This window comes from Hemibagrus wyckioides, linkage group LG18 (assembly GCF_019097595.1).
Source record: "Hemibagrus wyckioides isolate EC202008001 linkage group LG18, SWU_Hwy_1.0, whole genome shotgun sequence".
Lineage (NCBI taxonomy): Eukaryota > Metazoa > Chordata > Actinopteri > Siluriformes > Bagridae > Hemibagrus > Hemibagrus wyckioides.
Window position 1 is genome coordinate 22756511 of NC_080727.1, and position 21486 is coordinate 22777996.

At 41.2% G+C, this 21486-nt stretch overlaps 1 protein-coding gene across 2 annotated transcripts in view; it reads right to left on the reverse strand.

Annotated features, from left to right (window-relative positions):
• The window catches only part of caln2 (calneuron 2), a 45863-nt gene that overhangs the window by 11874 nt on the left and 12503 nt on the right, over positions 1 to 21486 (reverse strand). For both annotated transcript variants that reach the window (XR_009207233.1, XM_058415526.1), the window contains exons 3-4: positions 18470 to 18613; positions 12471 to 12583 (exon numbers count right to left, since the gene is read on the reverse strand). Coding sequence is in view for 1 of the 2 variants with exons in the window: in XM_058415526.1 (XP_058271509.1) it covers positions 12471 to 12583; positions 18470 to 18613 (257 nt within the window). In the remaining variant the exon portion in view is untranslated. The remainder of the gene's footprint in view (positions 1 to 12470; positions 12584 to 18469; positions 18614 to 21486) is intronic.

Genomic DNA, 21486 nt, shown 5'->3' on the forward strand with positions numbered 1-21486 from the left:
AAAGCCTTGATGATGAATAAACTCCTCCGCAGGGAAAACTTGATCACCGCACACGTGACCAGACATTTTTATTTGTTAAAGAACAGCAGGCGTTTATTATTAGACTTCTTTGATTATGAGGAGTGACAGGCGTTCACGTCCCTGTGAATTAGCCGTTGTTATAAAACTGATAATGTATTAGAACAAGTGTATTAATATTAGCCTGTGATTTGTCTTGCAGACAGAACCGCTGTCAGAGCTGCTGGTATAGAACAACAATCAACAATCAGAGTCGATAACTCGACATGGTGTGGTTATTAATAGCAATAAAGTACAAGCCGAAGTCCATGCAGTTCTACTTTTGTTTAGGATTAGTGTGGATATTTAATAGAGACACTGCTTCTGCGAAAACACGTAACAGAGCTGAACTGGTTTGGATTTGAATTAGACACGGCCCTCCTGCGCTGAGAGAAAATGAAAACCTCAGACTCTGCGTTCTTTTCACACACTTTGTTTTCACGGTTATTTTATAGTCTCTCGGCTTCCCACACCAAATGTAATAACACACACAGTGAAATCAATAGTTTGATTATAGGAGGCTGTCTGTAATGTATACCATATGTCCAGGCAGGGCTGTAGTCCACGCCTCACATCACATCACATCACGTACCAGCCCTCTCTTTATTCACATTTCTTTACCTGTTGTGCCACTGATCGTTGCAGACCATTGATTTGGCGTAAACTGTCCAGCAAAGGGTGGATTTACACTTCACTTAGCTGCCTGATAGCATGGAAAGGGTGGAAATAAATGGAAAACAACCCAACTCAATAAATAGAATGTAGAGGTCAAAGAGATGGCACAAGATAAAGCAACACAGAAAGACACAAGGAATGCCATTACATTTTAAAGAAATACGATCCAAAGTCATTCCCTGTGAATTAATTTGGGAATTAATTTATTGCTGACCAGGTATGTGGTAGCTTAGCGGTCATCGGAAGGTTGTGAGTTTGAATCCAATCTACCACTTCTGGACCCCCGAGCACCCTCAGCTGTATGATATGAGATAAAATGTATAAGTTGCTATGAATAAGGTTGCACACTAGAAATGTAAATTCATTTGGCTTATGTTTGTTTCACTAGAAAATCCCGTCATCAATTATTTAGTGATTTCATTTCCCTGGAGATGTGCAGGAGCTGTCACCTGCAGGGACTGACCAGCTCTTTCTGCACCTTCTTTAAATACACTCGCGAGGTCTGTTTCTCTACAAAACTATACACTGTCGTCGTGATTGTTGTCATGAACTGTGACTCAAATCGAAAGCTCTCACCTTACATGTAGGAATTTAAGAATCCTGAAAATACAGAAGTCACACTGTTTGCTTTGTGGACATTTGTCATATAATGCTATACAATATGGACAGCGGCCATTGTGCAAGTCTTCAAGTCTGTGATTGAGCCTTTAGCTAAGAAGATTTTAGAGATCTTTAGACAGCCTGACTGATTGTACCACCAGTCTATGCTGCAGCCACGTTTCAGATAATTGCAAAAGTTAAAATTTTGGTCACTAAAAGCGTAACTTGTTTATTAAATGAAATAAAAGTTCAGAAGAAAAGTAAAGCACCATCAGAGAAATAATAATTTACAAAACACATTTACATTAAATGTATATAATTTGTTTTTTTTTTTTTAAAGATAATCATTGGGAATTTAATAAGATTTGGACCTCTATTCTTGTTTCTTCATTCCAATGGTCTAATAATCTTCTTTTTATCTGTAGGTGTGGTTTAGGAAGCAGGTAAAGGCTCAGGAGGGGAAGTGAGTTTAATCTGTGGTTAAGTACCCACAATTCCTTCATTTTTATTAGCTACTGATTCGAGTGTCACACAGACTACTACAGTTTAGGCGTCATGGTAGTGTGCAGTTTCGAAACGAAATGAAACTCTCCTGCCAGAAACATGCACAATGACCTCTAAACCAGCCTGCCATCCTTAAGATAGCCTTCCCTGCATGTAACAAGTCATGACACATCTGAGCGTGAGAGAGATGGAGCGTGAAGTGAAGTGTCAGAGGCAGATGTCTTTGGCTGACCTGCAGAGAAGGGATGAGTGCGGGAAGCGGCATGTCGAAGGTGTCCAGACACATTTATCATGTGTGAAAGAGGAACTCCACTCACTGTCTTTCCCATTCATTCCTGTCTGTGCTGCTCTTAACTCGCAGCCAAGTCCAAGCATGGCCAGGGAGAGATACTCAAGTAAGAAACTGCCCAATAAACATCACTACACCTTCACCTTTACAACCACAATTTTTTTTCCAGCTTTCCCAATCCTAGCCCTTTATCCCTCACCAATATTTGAATATATTTTTTGGAGGTGGTTGTAGCTCAAGTGGTTAAGGCTTTGGGTTGTATTGCTTGGAAGATTGGGGTTCAAGCCCCAGCACAGCTAAGCTGCCACTGCTGGACAATTGAGCAACTCTGTAATATAGCTGCCCCTGCCCTCTGACCGCAACTTCCTCAGCTGGGATATGTGAAGAAAAGAACTGAGCTCCACTGTGCTGTAATGTATGTGTGGTGATAATAAAGGCCTCGGTTCTAATGATTATCTGAGGTAGATGTTTGTAACGTCCGGACCGCCCGCTCCCTGCGGAGCTCGAACCTGGATATCCCTGGTAATCGTGTGCACCCACACGCCATGGAAAGACAGACCCATGCACAGGAATAAACGAAGCACTGCTTTATTCACAGGGGAAAGACAGGACTAAAACAAAACTAAACAATCAAAACATGAACAGTCCGTCATACAGACCAGCAAACGTGCCAAGACAGGCACACAAGGGCTCTTAGATATAGGGCAACACATCAAGGTAAATGGGGAACAGGTGACAAGGCGGGAAGTCAGAACATTAGGAAGGGCGTGGCACAAAGTACAAGGGGAAAACAAACAGAAAAGCAGGCTCCGCCGAATCACCTGCCAGCACCGCCTCCAGTGGCTTTGGCAGGGAACTGTCCCAGTGGTTCCTGACAATATTAGTGGTAAGTTTGGTTACAGGTAAGTAGATGCAGGAGTTGGTTATGAGTAGGTTACATTCGGTTAAGTGGACAAGTGGTTAAGGCGCTCTCACACTCAGATGTGTCAGATGTGTCATGACTTGTTACATGCAAAAATCTTGTGGAAAAGACAAAAAAAGAAGAAGCAAAAACTCTATATGCACACGGTTACAAAGGGGTCATTCGTGGTTCTAGTGGTTAAGGTTGATTAGGGTTCAAGCCCCAGCACTGCCAATCTGCCACTGAAGGGCAATTAAGCAACCCTCTCTGCTCCAGGGGGCGCTGTATCATAGCTTCAAAACTTCGCTGTGATGTATGTGTGGCGATAATAATAAAGGCTTTAAACAGAACTGTAGGTAAGATTAGCACCATAGTGGCTAGTAAACAAAAAGTGGCTAGTAAACAAAAAGTGGCTAGTAAACAAAAAGATTTTGTTCATTAGTAACCGTACCTAGGTTAGCTATATAGTTTAGTGGAGCAGAATTTGAAGAGATCTCAAACTGAACTCAATCAATGAATTAATTTCTACAGATAAACATAAATATTTAGCTTTAAATGGTAAAATCTGAACTTCTCTATTTATTCTTATTCATATTTTTCCCGACTTACACTTGGCATAATTCCTCTTTTTTTGTACAAATAATTGAATTAGAATGTGATTTGAATGTAACGGTGCTTGTCCAGTTTATGGTCATTAAATGTAAATAGTATGAAAAAGTATGAAAATTTATAAAGCACAAATAAAAACAACAATGTTCGATCCAATGTGCTGTACATAACATCATATAACATCACGTTAAAAAAACTTTACAAGACACAGAAGAAAAATAAAATAAATAAAAATAAGCTTTTAAAATGATTGCTAAAGACTTTTCTGGAGTTTAGGACCAACCACAGAACAAGGTCTGAACACTGTCTGTCTTAGTCTGAAAACTGGAGACAGAAGAAGTTGGGTGCAAGATCTTAGCGTTCTGGTACGAGAGAGAAGATCAGAAGATCAATAATGTACTGTGGACCAAGTCCAGAAAGAGCTTTGTATACATAAATAATTATTCTGAACTGAGCGTGAAGCAGGGAAGCGATGCCAAACAGGAGAAATATCATCCTTCTTCTTGGTCCCTGTTTAAAATGAAGCTCCTGCCAGCATACAGAGTATTGATTATGTTATCAGATGCTTTGCAGACATTACGCAAGACAATACATGTAACTATAAACGGATACTAATTAAAAAATTGACTAATTAATGTGGTATAAAAGGAATCATGTCTTGATGTAGGAAAGAAATCAACAGCAGATTAGTGCGACGCAGCCCGGAGATACCGCTACCACCCTGTCGTTGATTATTTTCCCATAACAGCACATCTTTTATTCCTTACACAAAGCAACCTGCAACTGTTATCTACAGATCCGTTTTCTACGGGACATTGTTAAACACCCTACGCAAATTACGTCTCATCTCCGAGGCCAAGTCTGGTCAGATGTATAACCGAATTCCACTGCCCAGGAGAAGTTAACTGTTTAAAAATATCTAGTTTTCAATTTCCAGGGTATGTGATAACACCTACGAGACTAATACTAAACGTCACAGTGCTGCTTTTTGATAAGACTGTAGACACCGTTTAAGATATTTTTCATTCAGTCCCCATTCAGTCCATGGATACAAGTGAATTACGATAAACTAATCTCACCTCAGAGATAACGTCCGGGGGATGATTTAGAGCTCCACAATCCAGCGCAATTCTCTTTTTTAATCTCATCATCCAATCAATACTGTATTATTCCATGAAGATATCAGAGGCCACCGGATAAAAATTCTTATCAGCACAGACCCAGTGACTCAATGCTTCATTACCATGTGATATTGCACCTGTATGTTTTGGCAATAACTTAATCTTTGACCTTGAATTAAATAGATTCTCTCTCTCTTTCCCTCTTTCTCTCTCAAACACACACACACACACACATTTTTCAAGAATCAATTTCCAAGGCAGTAGACCCCTGAAATTCAGTCCCTTGAGCTTCTACAATCATTTGGAGAAGTGCGAGTTGGACAGATGGTGTTTCACAGTGCATGGTGTGGCTGGAAGCAGGGCTATTACAGCATGGAGTGTGGGGTTTATCATCCCACCAATAACGCCACATATTCCCGTTTTCATTCATGTTTACGCTCATCATCATTACCCACACTGCCTCCCGTTCATTATGATATGACTCCTGGCTTCTGCTAATTGCTAGGTGCTTGACATCGGACACTCTCACTCACACCTACAGTAGCTAATATGACATCAAACCAGCCTGTAGCACTAAGACATTCACGCGTACATGCTTACAGATGTACTGCAGTGCAAATTGTTTCCATTATCGAGCTGTATTACTGATAAGCACACTCTTTCGGCTATTATAATTTAACAAGCTTCCATGGGTTTATGACAAATCTCTATAAAATCGTTCATGTTGAGCGCCAGCGCTAAGCTCTAAGTAATATCAGGCCGAAAGCACACAAATGAAGCTAATTTAGAGCATGAATGCACAACCAAACACGGTTTAATAAGCTGAGCTTCGTTAGCATGTAATTTGGCACTCAAGATGCATTTAAACCAACTGAAGGGATAGTTTTATGACTCCGATAGCTCGAAGCGTTCTGGATTAGACCAGGGATTCTCAACTTTTTTTTGTCCAGTGACTCCATTTAAAAGGACCAAAATTCTCACATCTCCACCCACCCCACTGCTAACTCTTTATTTTATTAGAGCTGGAATTATAGGTCTATGAATTTAAGTAGTTATGGTGTATTACAGTATCTCAGGAATAAAACTGGACATGACTGGGCATTATTAGAAAATAATTAACGACGGAATCCCATTTCTTACCCAAGTCATGGGACTTTATTTCTGTATTCTATTTCTTGGTAATACATTATATAGCCAAAAGTTTGTGGACACCTGGCCATCAGACCCACATGTGCTTGTTAAATATCCCATTCCAGATTTAGTACCAAACTTTGCTGTCTTCCTCCACTCTTCTAGAAAGGGCATTCAGACAAGATTTTGAAGCATGGCTGTGTGGATTAAGCCAAAAAAGTGAGTTCAGACACTGATGGTGAGTTCAGAATCCTGGGGTGCTGCCAGCGTTTCAGTTCAGTAAGGTTGAGGTCAGAACACTTGAGTTCTTCCACTATAACCTCAAACCACAGTTTGTGTTTATAATAATAATAATTAGCCTTTATTTGTCACATATACATACAGCACAGTGAAATTCTTTTCTTTGCATATCCTATCCTTGAAGGTTGGGGTCAGAGCACAGGGTCAGCTATGGTACAGCACCCCTGGAACAGAGAGGGTTAAGGGCCTTGCTCAAGGGCCCAACAGTAGCAACTTGGTGGTGCTGGGGCTTGAACCCTTGATCTTCCAGTCAATGACCCAGAGCCTTAACCACTTGAGCCACCACCACCGTTTAAGGAGTATTGTCATGCTGGAACAGGTTTGGCACTTTAGAACCAGTTAAGGAAAATGTAAATATACAACTATCAGGCAAAACATTATGACCACCTGCCTAATATTGTGTTGGTCCCCCTTTTGCTGTCAAAACAGCCCTGACCCGTCCTGCACTGTGTATCCTGACCCCTTTCTATCAGAACCAGCATTAACTTCTTCAGCAGTTTGAGCAACAGTAGCTCGTCTGTTGGATCGGATCACACGGGCCAGCCTTCACTCCCCACGTGCATCAATGACCCTCGGCCGCCCATGACCCTGCGCCAGTCCACCACTGTTCCTTCCTTGGACCACTTTTGATAGATAGTGACCACTGCAGACCGGGAACACCCCACAAGAGCTGCAGTTTTGGAGATGCTCTGATCCAGTGGTCTAGCCATCACAATTTGGCCCTTTTGGTCAAACTCGCTCAAATCCTTAAGCTTGTCCATTTTTCCTGCTTCTAACATCAACTTTGAGGACAAAATGTTGACTTGCTGCCTAATATATCCCACCTACTAACAGGTGCCATGATGAGGAGATCATCAGTCTTATTCACTTCACTGGTCACTGCTCATAATGTTATACCTGATGATTTGACATACTATATGTATATATGCTATAAATCGCAAAAATTGTTATACAATGCAAAGATTACACAAACATTGTATAATTCCAAGACAATTTATAAACTGACCGCACTTTGACTAACGTGGTAGTTTACTGGACGTGGTTTGGGTGTAAAATAGACTGAAGCCGACCTCAGTATAAATAAACAGCAAAAGATAATGAATCATGTTCCATAAAAAATTAATCAAGAGAATTATTGCTCAAAAAGCAAAGTTTATTTGCGTAGACATTAATTGGAGAAATAATTGGAGAAAATCACCAAACCTCAAGACCAAACATGAATGAATGACCTCTGAATTAGACAGAAATATAATTAAAATTTGTTAATTAAGTGACTTCCTCCTTGCTTCTTTGGAGAAGCGGTGAATGCCGCAGTAAGCTGAACAATCATAGTTTCAAAAATCCCATTCCTTCAAATTATTCTTCATCATTCAGCTCAAAGAAAAAAAAAAAGTCAGCTATGAATAAACAGAAGCGAGCTCTGTCACACTGTGATTCATCACATTTCAGCCGAAGGGCTTTATATTAATGAAGGACGTGAAAAGAAAACACGCTCAGCTGACTCACTCAGACCCGTCTTTCTTTCGGTCTTGTGCAAGATATATGAGGAGAATGCAATTAGCAAAGTAGCTTTGGAAGCCGTGGAAGCAAACACCGCATGCAGATCCTAGAACTGTAAATAACACATGTGCAGTGACTGCGGTAGGTTTGGATCGAATCAAAAGCCATGCTGCATTTTATGAAAACCTACACCTCACCTGCTGGAACATCGTCAGGTATAGAGGGAAAAAAAACAGAAGAAAACTTCAGATCAGGATAAGACAAAAATGTCGGTTTTTATATTGCTAGTTTCTGCAAGTTAGTAAGGTTTGCTATCAAGCATCTAAGATATCCCTGTAGTCAGGTTCCTCTATGCTAGCACCTCCTGGTGGTCCAGCGGCAGGATCCAGTGCTCTCACTGACACGGCCTGGGTTCAATTCCCAGGCAGAATGCTAACCCAGCCACTGAAGAGTTAATTCTCAGTGCCGGTCCCAAGCCCGGATTAAATGGGAGGGTTGCATCAGGAAGGGCATCCGGCATAAAACCTGTGCCAAATCGAAACACGTGGACCAAACGATCCACTGTGGTGACCCTGAACAGGGAGTGGTTGAAACAACAACAACAACAACTACAACAACCACGGGTACCCTTATGCTAGCCAGCTAAATAACCTGCTCGGAAATGTCACATAAACAAGGTGAGCTTTCTTAGATAAAATACTTCATGAGATTTTAGCAAGCTCACTCGCTCTTTCTTAACGAATGTCTATATGTTCACTGATTCACACTCTAACAGCATTACAGCAAAATTCCAAGTAGGAAAAGGTGCAGAAAAGTTTGTTCAAGCGCTCTTAAAACAGATGCAACGCTTGCCTGTGGCACTTTTTATAAGCCTTTCTGGCTTTCTCTTAAATGAGCTTGTTAGTTGTAAAAGTTCTCTTCTTAAAACAGCCCCGCTAATGAGCGTTTAGTCTTTTATGTTGCACCGGTGCTGTGAAGTTCTCCGGATCAAACATAGCTTTAAAGCACAAACATTCAGACGTTAGACCTGACCGAGCATATAAATAAGAGCATGAGCTTCTCCACGCTTAATGCACACGTTAGCTTTTATACCTTCTCTCCTCACTTCTCTCTCTCTCTCTCTTTTTCCCTCACTCTTTATACATATATTATAACTGCGACATAACAACAGTGGTTTTACGGCAGGGGAGCCGCTCCAGCACTTATGAAAAGGTTCACTACCAGCTTGGTGCCAACACAACATCTCATAACTGCTTGGAAATGTGGTGGAGCAGCTTAGGATCAGGGGAACTTCAAGCAGAGAAGAAATTATTCGATGTGATCATTCACACTGGCAACCCTTATTCATCATCAGCATTTAACTACCTGCTCTTCACCACAGTAGATGTCTGCGTGGAGCACACAACATCATCACAGACTCCTCCCACTCTCGTCACAAACCTCCTTCTATCCAGGAGGAGATACAGGACCATCCAGACCAGAACCGGCAGGTTCAGGACCAGTTTTTTTCCCCACAACCAGAAAGCTACTGAACTCTACACTACAGTACTAGGACACTCAAGTCTCACTACAGTTCTGCTCCGCTCTGTACATTCTGCTACATCTTCTCCGTATAATATAATTATATAAATTCAATTTAGAGACTCCATCCAGCCTAGAAGCATGTCTTTAGACTGTTTTAGGAAACCCACCAAGCACAGGGAGAACATGCAAACTCCACACGCAGTGAGCAGGAGCAAGACTCGAACCCAGGAAGCTGGAGGTGTGAGGCAAACATGCTAACCACCAAGCTACCGTGCCGCCCGTTGTAAAGGATGTAAATGTTTAAATATTAAATATTCAAGATTCTGCATTATTTCTAGGTCCTTATTTGAACGTAAGCAATGTTTAACCTTTTTGTACAAAAGGTCAGATTTTCCACATGACGAGTTTGATCCCAAGCGGATCATAACGTTTAGCGAGTGCACAGTGTCATTGAAGCAAAAACATTGATGAACTGAATACTAAAGTTCTGGCATTTACCTCAATATGTCAAAAGGTTCTACTTTTTTCTCAAGGTGTTGTCAGTAATAGAATTTGCATTGAAATCTGTTGTATTAAAATTGTGAAATGCTCTCAGACTTCTGGAGCCTTTGAGGGAAATTCATACCGTATTTATCAATGAGACTCAAATATGCAAGCTTGAGAATTTTACACTGAATAAATTGTGTGGGGGCAGCATGGTGGCTTAGTGGTTAGTACTGTTGCCTCACAGCAAGAACGTTGTGGGTTCGAACAGGCGGGGGCCTTTCTGTGTGGAGTTTGCATGTTCTCCCCATGGGTTTACTCTGGTTACCTCCCACAGTACGAAAACATGTACATTAGGTTGATTGTTAATTCTAAATTGTGTGTGTGTGTGGTTGTCTGTCTATGTGTATGGACTGGTGACCTGTCCAGGATGTACCCCTGCCTTTCACCCAATGTGTGCTGGGATAGGCTCCAGCAGATCCCTGTGACACTCATTAGGAATAAAGTGGGTATAGAATCTCAGGCTGATCTTTGTCAAAGAGTCTTTCAAATATTAAAGAGCTTTTCTGTTTTAAAAGCATAATTAATTAAGACAGTAGGAAGCTCATGAGAATTCAGCAACCGTATGAGTAAAGTCTGAATCAGGTACATTGCATGGCTGACCTTGTTCGACTTTGTGTGTGTGTGTGTGTGTGTGTGTGTATACGCTCTGTCTGAGAGAAGAGCAAAATAAATACACACACCTTTAACGGTACATTAATTACTCCTGGTAATAATCGAAGTGAAAGTTTACAGGAGGAAAACAAATATTATGTTTATTATTTGCAGTAACCTCTGTGCATTTATCACGATCGTTATTTTTAGCACTGATTTTCTTAACATTAGTGTGTCATCTGATAATGCGACTCCACAATGGGAAAAAAAAGGGATGAACCTTGCTTGTAATGAATGAATGAATGCTAGAGCGTGTTTTGGACGATATTTCCTCCGTCATAAGCACAATATTGCTTGTTGCCGTGCCATTATTAAACCCATACAGAGTTTCAGCTGCAATAAGAGAGATTGTTTGTGTGTGTTGTAGCTGCTGGGTGATTGGTATGCAGCTCAGCAGGTGTGAAGATATTACCTGAATTATACTTCTATTCATGAGTCATTGTGTCCCACTGGGTGTGTGCTGAGGTGAGCCTTTAAATCACCCCAGAGACATGCAGTGTCTGTGACCTTGCTGTTTTACACACACACACACACACACACACACACGTGTATCGAGGCGCTCGCCTGGCTGCGTGTGAAAACAGGGAATTTTACTATGTTCTATTCGGGCGTTATTGATTTCACACTAAAGCGTTTAAAGCATGCTCATGAATAGTAGTTAGATTAGTTTCCAAGCAAAAATCCCCGAGCTGCCCTGACATCCAAATCCAGATTCACATTAAATCAATGAACTGTGCAACATTCAATTAATATGCCGTCCGTAACGCCGTTGGAATTCCCCTTGGAGGAGCTCTTGGAAAGACAACACTGGCTATATGTCTACATAGATGAGCTTGGCTTTGTAGTCCTACACTCTGTCCTTAGCTTGAAGCTTGGATTTTGTGGGAAGAATCATTCTGGCTGCTCGTCACGGGACGCTGTATGCAGGTAGTGGGGCGAGTGAGCTATAATCCAATGGAAAACAGGCTTTATGTGGGAGCAGTCTATTCCACGTGCCCAGAATGCTAAGATGTTTTCAAATAAAAGACACTGGTCTGTATTCGCAATTAAGTTATGCATGAGTAGAGAGGAGTTAAAACTGAAACTGCACAAATCAGACATCAATTCAGACCTCAGAAAGGAAAGTGGACAATGTGCGCTTGAGATTGACTCAAAACGGAGACAGAGGTGTGTTCTCGGTTATGCACTTAAAGGCAAGGGCTTTGTTTAAAAGGCATGTTCTGTACACTGTTGAATAACCCCATCATCCTCGTACTTCTCCTCAAAAACAATCTGGCAGAAAGGTTATTTTAATGATCTGAATAAACCACCCAAGCGCCTCTGTAAGCCAGCTCTGAATATGAAAAACTGTCAATGAGTAAACCATCCACTCTGACCACAGCCCACAGGGAGCATCTGAAGAAGGGGTGGTGATAGGGCAAGTGGTTAAGGCTCTGCGTTGTTGACTGGAAGATCAGGGTTCAAACCCCAGCACTGCCAAGCTGCCACCACTGGGCCCTTGAGCAAGGCCCCCAACCCACCATGCTCCAGGGTGCTGACCCTGTGCTCTGACCCCAACCCTCAAGGAGGGGATATGTGAAGAAAGAATTTCACTGTGCAGTAATGTATATGTGACAAATAACTTAACATGATCAATGAATCTAAGCATTTAATATTAATTTAGAGCAAACAATGACTGCCAGGACAATGGGACTGACCGACACAAAGGCCATGCCTTTGTCTCTCCGACTAATGAGCACATAGGCTACATCTTTTTTACTAGGACTGACATACACAGAGCTCACGCCTTTTTCACTAGGATTAACAGGTACAGAAACCCTGCCTCCTTCTCTACAAAGAACACGCACAGGAGGCCATGCCTTCTTTACTGGCAATGACAGGCACAAAAGCCACACAGACGCATAGGCCATCATTTCAACACGTATTACTTCATATTTAAAGTGGTGTGAAGGTACCATAACGGACTCCGAGATCTTCTTCATTGGGACTGACAGGTCAGAAAAGTCAAAATAAAAAAAAACAATACTAGTGAAAGAGAAAAAAATAAGGTAATAATCCAAACCTGCCAGAAGATGCTGTCTATCGTGCTGCCGAGGAAGCCTTCTCTGGTGTCAGATGAGAGGAGCTTAGGTCCAAGTATTGTCACAAACTCGTCAAAATCCACCTGTCCATCACCTGCAGAAGCAAGAAAAACATGTGTCTGAAAACCCACTTCTTTCCCACTCACGATGCAAGCCACACACTTCAAGATTTATAATGTAATAATAATAATAATAATAATCGCTCGTGTTAGACGGTCATTTGCTAGAGCTTATACAGTGGCGTAAAACGCTGCGTAACCCAAAGGCAAGTTTCATTTCGCTATTAATACCACAGATCCCACATGACCTCATTAAACCTGGAGGTTCTAGTTCAGGCAACTTCTAGTCCTCTGTGTTTTGTACTTTTGGAGGGAGACTCATCTGGCATGAAGCCACCTTCCAGAACAAACGACTTTATAAAATCCCAACCTGACAGCTACACTAGATGGTCTACACTCCTCAGAATCTCAGTGTAAGCTCCAGTGTTTCTCCAGCCCACAACTGCAGAGGCATCAGCAAAATTTATAGAAACAATTGATATTTATATCTTTTATGGTGCTTTCATATTTGTAGTGTTTGGTCTGCTTAAATTGAACCTTGGTGTGTTTTCTGCCCCTTCTGTGGTGTAGAAATCGTGCTGAAGTGCAAACTACTGGGAATAAGGACACAACCCTGTTTAAACACAAGTGAGAAGTCTTTCTTTCTTTCTTTCTTTCTTTCTTTCTTTCTTTCTTTCTTTCTTTCTTTCTTTCTTTCTTTCTTTCTTTCTTTCTTTCTTTCTCTCTTTCTTTCTTTCTTTCTTTCTTTCTTTCTTTTTGGCCATGAGGCAGAGGAATATAAAAAAGAAATATTTTACTCTTTTGAGAGAGAGAGAGAGAGAGAGAGAGACACACACACAGAGACACAGACAGAGAGAGAGAGAGAGAGAGAGAGAGTGACAGACAGACAGACACAGAAAGAGAGAGAGAAAGAGACAGAGAGAGAGACAAACACAGAAAGAGAGAGAGAGAGAGAACATTCAGCTCTGACTCTGAGTTCTCTAGGATTGGTTGACATCCAGAACTGACAAAATATTTCTGGCTGCTAAAAAGTCAGTTCTTGCATTGCTTTACTATTAAATATTTATTTGGAATTTTTTCTGTCTGCAACTTGAACTCTGCAACTTGTGTATCTGAGCATTCTTATTGGTTACATTCCGAGAAGCCATTTTAATAGCGTTAAAATGAACTGGGATAACATTTGTCAGATAAAGACTACAGATTATTTGTGGATATACTCTGTCCCTGATTCAGAGGCTAATTCGTGTGTGGATCTGATGGAATGCGCATGCGTCAGTGGCCATGTTGCGGGTGATTAACAAAGAATAATTATAGATATCACAGGCGACATAGAGGAAGGGATCAAACGATTTTAATCTGATTTCTGTGTCTGATTGTGTTCATTGTACTTACACTGAGTTTGGATCTCAAGACTCCCAGAAGAGTAGAACTGAAACCTACTGCATGTGTGTCATGTTAAAACTGGATTTAAATATGGCTTGAGACCCTATCTAAAAACCTACGGGAGCAATAAAGTAGGTATGGTTTTTGCGAATGGAATTCTTCCCTCTGATTGGACGAGACATCGGTCACTCAGGATCTACAGGAAGTCCAGCAGTAGCTGCAGCAGTAGAAAGTGGATTGGTGTGTGTATGAACACAGCTCTGCTCTTATAGCGCTCCTTACCTCCTTTAATCTGGAATAGTTTGCTCTTCCCAACATTCCTGTGTTCTTCAGGTGTGTTTTTAGAGATAAACTAATCTTTACTCCATGATACACTATCAGTATATCCAACATCACACTGACCATATGAACGTCCTTCCTCACAGTAGAGCTGAATGAACTCCATTTTCTTATAAATATAAACATATATGTTTGTTATTTTCTTTAAAAGATTTAAAGTTGCACTATCGAAAATAAAAACTGGTATAAAGTGAAGTCAGAACTCCACACATGTACAAGAAATAAAGTTAGATACACAATTTCCTACTTCCTTGTATTATAAATACAAATCACAGTTTTATTTCATTATCAGAAAATGTAAACAGCCTTCTCCAAATTTAACACCCATCCTTTTGGTTGTATCAGTTTGTGCAATCACTAGCTAATGTCTTCTTTTAGGCTGCAGAATTACCAAAATCCATTTGCATCTTCAAGATTTTTCATGTGCTGGGTTTCAGTGCAGCAGCTGGACAGGGCATTTGTCCCCAGTGTCCAGTTCTGCTGTCAGGATTGATCACCTGCCTTAATGACCGATGAGACAAATCTGTACAGGTTTTCTATTCATGGCAACATTGATCTGCCCTTAAGAATGGGGCCAGTACACATGCTATACAGGTGTTTTATACACTTAGACTTAAAGGAGCTGTATATATTTATATTTACATTTACATTTCTGGCATTTGGCAGACGTTCTTATCCAGAGAAGTGTACAACAGTGCTCTGAAGTCTCTATCAGTAAATACATTACACTGGTTCAATGGGTCACAGATTTAAGATACCATCAGCCTAAATACTGGGTTGGGAGGAGTTTTTTTTTTCAGCATAAAACATAAAACAAACAGAAAATAAGAGCTAGTTTAAGTGTTTCAGGAAGACGTACCACCTCTGTGCCAGAACTGAGAAGAGTCTAGATGTATACCTATACTATAGTGGCAAAGGTTTTGGGACACCCCTCCAAATCATTGAATTCAGGTGTTGTTTCTCAGGGGTTGGGCTCGGCCATGTAAAGGCAGATGTCCCAGTTTTGGTTGACATCTATGGAGTTGAGGTGCAGGCCAGTCAAGTTCGTCCACACCAAACTCACTCATCCATGTCTTTATGGACCTTGCTTTGTGCACTGGTGTGCAGTCATGTTGGAACAGGAAGGGGTCATCCCCAAACTGTTCCCACAAGGAAGCATTAACAGTTCACTGGAACTACGGGGGCGAGCCCAACCCCTGAAAAACAACACCCGAATTCAATGATTTGGAGGGGTGTCCCAAAACTTTTGGCAATATAGTGTACCCTGAGAGATGGTGGGACCAGTCGAGCAGTGCTAGTAGATCCGGGGTGAGAGGAGTAATAAAAATTCTGAGGTAAGATGGTGCTGGTCCATTCTTGGCTTTGTAGTCAAGTTTCAGTGTTCTGAATCTGATGCAGCTACCTAAAGCCTGTGGAGGAGCAGCAGTGGGGTGGTGTGGGAGAACTATGGCAGGTTGAAAACAAGGCACGCAGCTGCATTTTATATCATTTGCAGAGGACGAATTGAGCTCAGAGGTAGACCTGCCAGTAGAGAGCTGCAGGAGTCCAGTCTCAAAATGACCAGAGACTAAACAAGCACCTGAGCAGTCTGTGTGGATAAAAATAGCTGACTCTTTCTCTGTTGTAGAGAAGAAACCAACATGACCGTGTCACATTAGTAACATAGGAGGATGATTGTCCATATTCACCACAAGACTGCGAGCAGTGGATGAAGGCGAGATCAGGAAGTTTGCTTAATTGAGTGTGAAAGCTGAAAGCTACACTATATTGCCAAAAGTTTTGGGACACCCCTCCAAATCATTGAATTCAGGTGTTGTGTTTCAGGGGTTGGATTCGGCCCCTTAGTTCCAGTGAAAGGAACTCTTAATGCTTCAGCTTCATACCAAGACATTTTGGACAATTTCATGCTCTTTGTGGGAACAGTTTGGGGATGACCCCTTCCTGTTCCAACATGACTGCACACCAGTGACCAAAGCAAGGTCCATAAAGACATGGATGAGTGAGTTTGGTGTGGAGGAACTTGACTGGTCTGCACAGAGTCCTGACCTCAACCCCATAGAACACCTTTGGGATGAATTAGAGTGGAGACTGTGAGCCAGACCTTCTCGTCCAACATCAGTGTCTGACCTCACAAATGCGCTTCTAGAGGATTGGTCAAAAATTCCCATAAACACACTCCTAAACCTTGTGGAAAGCCTTCCCAGAAGAGTTGAAGCTGTTATAGCTGCAAAGGGCGGGACAACTCCATATTACATTCATGTGCATGTAAAGGCAGATGTCCCAAAACATTTGGCAATATCGCGTATGTAATACGCATGTGACAGATAAAGAGCCTTCAACCTTGAACTTGTCATTTTATTTCCTGCTTCATAATGGTTGTAATTGATATAAGTAAGGGAAGTCTTATTATTTTAGATAAGACAGAACTTCAGATAACAAGAAAAATAAATATAAATTAAAAGTAAGTGAAATAATCTATATACACAAAATGTATTCAAAGTACAAAAAAAGGTGCTAGGGAACTAGAACATATTGCATATAATAAGATACTGCACAGGGTATGATGTTGCACATGATATTATATTGATCTATATAACTGAACAGCTTAACTTAAAATGCTTCACCTAAACCTCTGACCAGTGTGGAATCATTGACCAGTAAAGAAACATTTCAATTAACCATAACCATTAATAAGAACAATGAAACAATGCACCTATTATCTCCTATTTTACAAAATCAATCCTGGGTGTGAAAGTGTTAAAATCGTAGGTTGTCCAGGGGTTTTAGTTTCTGGTACTAATCTGAATCAATATGTTTAAACAAATCTGCATTATGTCTGTGCAGTGCAATCAGCAGGTTACAGCGACATGCACTCGCTACCTGTCACATCCTATTTATCATTACAGGATACACCTCTGCCAAAAGCAGAAGTGAGATCCAGAGAGGTAGAATCTATATTGATTTTTACCATGGTGCTATTGAATTCTCAATTTTGTTTGGTCAGAAGGTGTTGATTTATTTTCTGTAGCAGCAACTCTTGACATTAGTTTCAGCTCCAAAGCAAATCCCAGGTTTATGATAATGCACTCATTTTCAAACATTATTGTTATTGGACTGGTACAGAAGATTGCTATTTAACAAAAAAAATGTGCACTATGTTGCCAAAAGTATTTGGACGCCTACCTTTACATGCACATGAATGTAATATGGAGTTGTCCCACCCTTTGCAGCTAGAACAGCTTCAACTCTTCTGGGAAGACTTTCCACAAGGTTTAGGAGTGTGTTTTTGACCATTCCTCTAGAAGAGCATTTGTGAGGTCAGGCACTGATGTTGGACGAGAAGGTCTGGCTCACAGTCTCCACTCTAATTCATCCCAAAGGTGTTCTATGGGGTTGAGGTCAGGACTCTGTGCAGGCCAGTCAAGTTCCTCCACACCAAACTCACTCATCCATGTCTTTATGGACCTTGCTTTGGTCACTGGTGTGCAGTCATGTTGGAACAGGAAGGGGTCATCCCCAAACTGTTCCCACAAATCATGAAATTGTCCCAAATGTCTTGGTATGAAGCTGAAGCATTAAGAGTTCCTTTGACAAGGGATTGTTTTTGAATTTTTTTTGGAAGGAGTCTCCAGTGTCAGACAGAGATAAAGCTTTTCTGACGCAGAAATGTCTCCAGCTCTTTCAGTTTCTCTTGAACATGACCTATTTATTTTCCCTTTACATTTGTAACTGACAAAAAAGAAAACAATTAAGGCTGGAGTGGAAACAACTATTTATATCTTCTACAGTGTGAGAGATAACAGCGACTAACTTGTTTGATTACATGGAACTATAGACAGATAGAAAAGGACAATGTGTCATTCTTTAATAAATAAAAATCATTCATGTTGGCACAGCAATGTGGTGCAAGAGGAATAAAACACCTAATATTGGAAAGCAATTAACTATCAATAACTCCGCTTTCCATCACACCATTCCACCCGTAATTACATTCCTGTGTATTATTCCTAAAGAATTCTCCAGACTAGGCTACAATGACAGTGCACAAATGAAGAGTATTTCCATATGCAGATTGCTGGTCACTGAATTACAGCAGATCAGTGCTGTGAGATACGGAGGAAAGATTTCAGACTGGGAGATTTTGGTTAAGCAAAAGCTGAGTCTGATAGAGGATTAAGGAAAAGAAGATAGAAACTCACCATCCATGTCCAGACGTTGCATAATGATAGCTAGCTCCACTTCACTGGGCATGTAACCCAGTGAGCGCATGGCCACGCCCAGTTCCTGTTTTGAGATGAAGCCGTTCCCATCCCTGTCCAGTACCTGGAATGCCTCCCGAATCTCTGTGCACAGGGAGAAACAGAAAGAATGTTTTCTTCAAAGCTAATACAGTTAGCCAGGATTTGGGACTGAATACATGCAAACAAGTGTCAAAAATGGATGAATTGCTTGTTGTTTTACTTTAACTTCACTATTTAACATCACAGTGAACCTTTATTTCTTTACCTGACAGGAGACCATAATTAGCATAAATGGGTATCATTTATTTATGCTGTATAACCATTTGAAAACATTAGCTACACTATATAGCCAAAAGTTTTGGGACACCCCTCCAAATCATTGAGTTCAGGTGTTGTGTTTCAGGGGTTGGGCTCGGCCCCTTAGTTCCAGTGAAAGGAACTCGTAATGCTTCAGCTTCATACCAAGACATTTTGGACAATTTCATGCTCTTGGTGGGAACAGTTTGGGGATGACCCCTTCCTGTTCCAACATGACTGTACACCAGTGACCAAAGCAAGGTCCATAAAGACATGGATGAGTGAGTTTGGTGTGGAGGAACTTGACTGGCCTGCACAGAGTCCTGACCTCAACCCCATAGAACACGTTTGGGATGAATTAGAGCGGAGACTGAGAGCCAGACCTTCTCGTCCAACATCAGTGCCTGACCTCACAAATGCGCTTCTAGAGGAATGGTCAAAAATTCCCATAAACACACTCCTAAACCTTGTGGAAAGCCTTCCCAGAAGAGTTGAAGCTGTTATAGCTGCATTCATGTGCATGTAAAGGCAGACATCCCAAAACTTTTGGCAATATAGTGTATGTGAGGTGGCTACCTAGCTAGCTTATCTAAAATAAGACACCACTCCTGCAAGTCTTGCAGCACGCTAATGTTAGGTAAACAATTCTATAGTGTAATTAAGATTGCTGTGTTTGCTAGGAGGCTAAATAATGTAAAGTAAACCATCTTGTGCAGCTAGAACCAGTAGAACCACTAACTCATCTATTGTACATGTATCATATAATTAACGTCAGTAGCTAAAACCAGAGCTGTGTTCATTAACTAATGTTATTTAAACTACTGTATTGTGTAATGAAGTAGCCACATTTGCTAACAAGCTAGCTATTATGTTATCAGAACTCTGTTATTAGAACCAGGAAATGATCAAGCTTGATCGATAAACCGTTTTCGTGATGATCAAATTGATCTTATTTCACTCTTTTTGGGACTCAGCAACATCCGAATATTAATGACTGATTCACTGACATTCAGCAAATAAATACAAACTCTATCTACTGTTGTGAGTCTTTGTGCTGTTTGTTTCACGCTCCCTTTTTTTCAGCTTGACAAACACACACTAACAATGAGAACACCATCCATCTCTCCACTCAGCTCCCATACTTCTCATCATTACATTTTTTTTAAAGCCCATTAAAAAACCCCAGTGACATGATTGGAGTGGAGTGGCAGTGCCGTGTGCTCTGTGCTGTGATTATGAGAGCCCTTCCTGCTCCTGGCAAAGCCCACAGGAATCTTAGAATCTCATCATTAACGTGGCCTATGAGACGATCTCATCTCCCCTTCGACTACTCCAGTTTTCTACATGCTACTCTAATCAGGTGATGCTCTTCAAAACAAAAATCTGCATGAAGTGGAGCTTTGTCGCTGTGTACCGAGGCTTCTGCTCAGATATACTATATTGCCAGAAGTTTTGGGACATCTGCCTTTACATACACATGGATATAATAGGGAGTTGTACTGCCCTTTGCATTCCTTTATGGGAATTTTTGACCATTCCTCTAGAAGCGCATTTGTGAGGTCAGACACTGATGTTGGACGAGAAGGCCTGTCTTACAGTCTCCGCTCTAATTCATCCCAAAGGTGTTCTATGGGGTTGAGGTCAGGACTCTGTGCAGGCCAGTCAAGTTCATCCACACCAGACTCTGTCATCCATGTCTTTATGGACCTTGCTTTGGTCACTGGTGTGCAGTCATGTTGGAACAGGAAGGGGTCATCCCCAAACTGTTCCCACAAAGAGCATGAAATTGTCCAAAATGTCTTGGTATGAAGCTGAAGCATTAAGAGTTCCTTTCACTGGAACCAAGAGGCCGAGCCCAACCCCTGAAAAACAACACCTGAATTCAATGATTTGGAGGGGTGTCCCAAAACTTTTGGTAATATAGTGCATGTGCTATTGTTTACTCTTTCCACCAAGATCAATCCATCAGTATCAGTATCACTCCAGTGAAATATACTGTATGATGTCAAAAAACAGCAGATAAGCTGAATATACACACCAGATTACCGGAACCTTGAACATCTTTTAAAGGGTCCCCAGAGACCGAAAATTAAACCCTCCTCCTCTGCACATAATAAAATTATGAACGATACTGTCATTTATTATTTAAATAAGCTTTTCATAGGGCTATAAAAATTTACCAACTGTTAATATCCCCTCATAAACCAAAATTACGGTTGGTCACAGAGTTATAATTATTTGATTTTCCCCATGATCCATATGGAGCTAGCATTAGACATACAAACAGAACAGAAGTCTAGTGACACGATCCACCATGAGCAGAAAAACACCCAGATACACTGATCAGCCATAACATTATGACCACCTGCTTTTAAATATTGTGTTGGTCCCCCTTTTGCTGCTAAAACAGCCCTGACCTGTCGAGGCATGGACTCCACTAGATCCCTGAAGGTGTGCTGTGGTATATGGTACCAAGATGTTAGCAGCAGATCCTTTAGGTACTGTAAGTTGTGAGGTGGGGCCTCCATGGATCGGACTTGTGCAGCATCCCTCAGATGCTGGATTGTATTGAGATCTGGGGAATTTGGAGGCCAAGTCAACACCTCAAACTGGTTGTTGTGGTCATCAAATCATTCCTGAACCATTTCTGCTTTGTGGCACGGAGCATTATCCTGCTG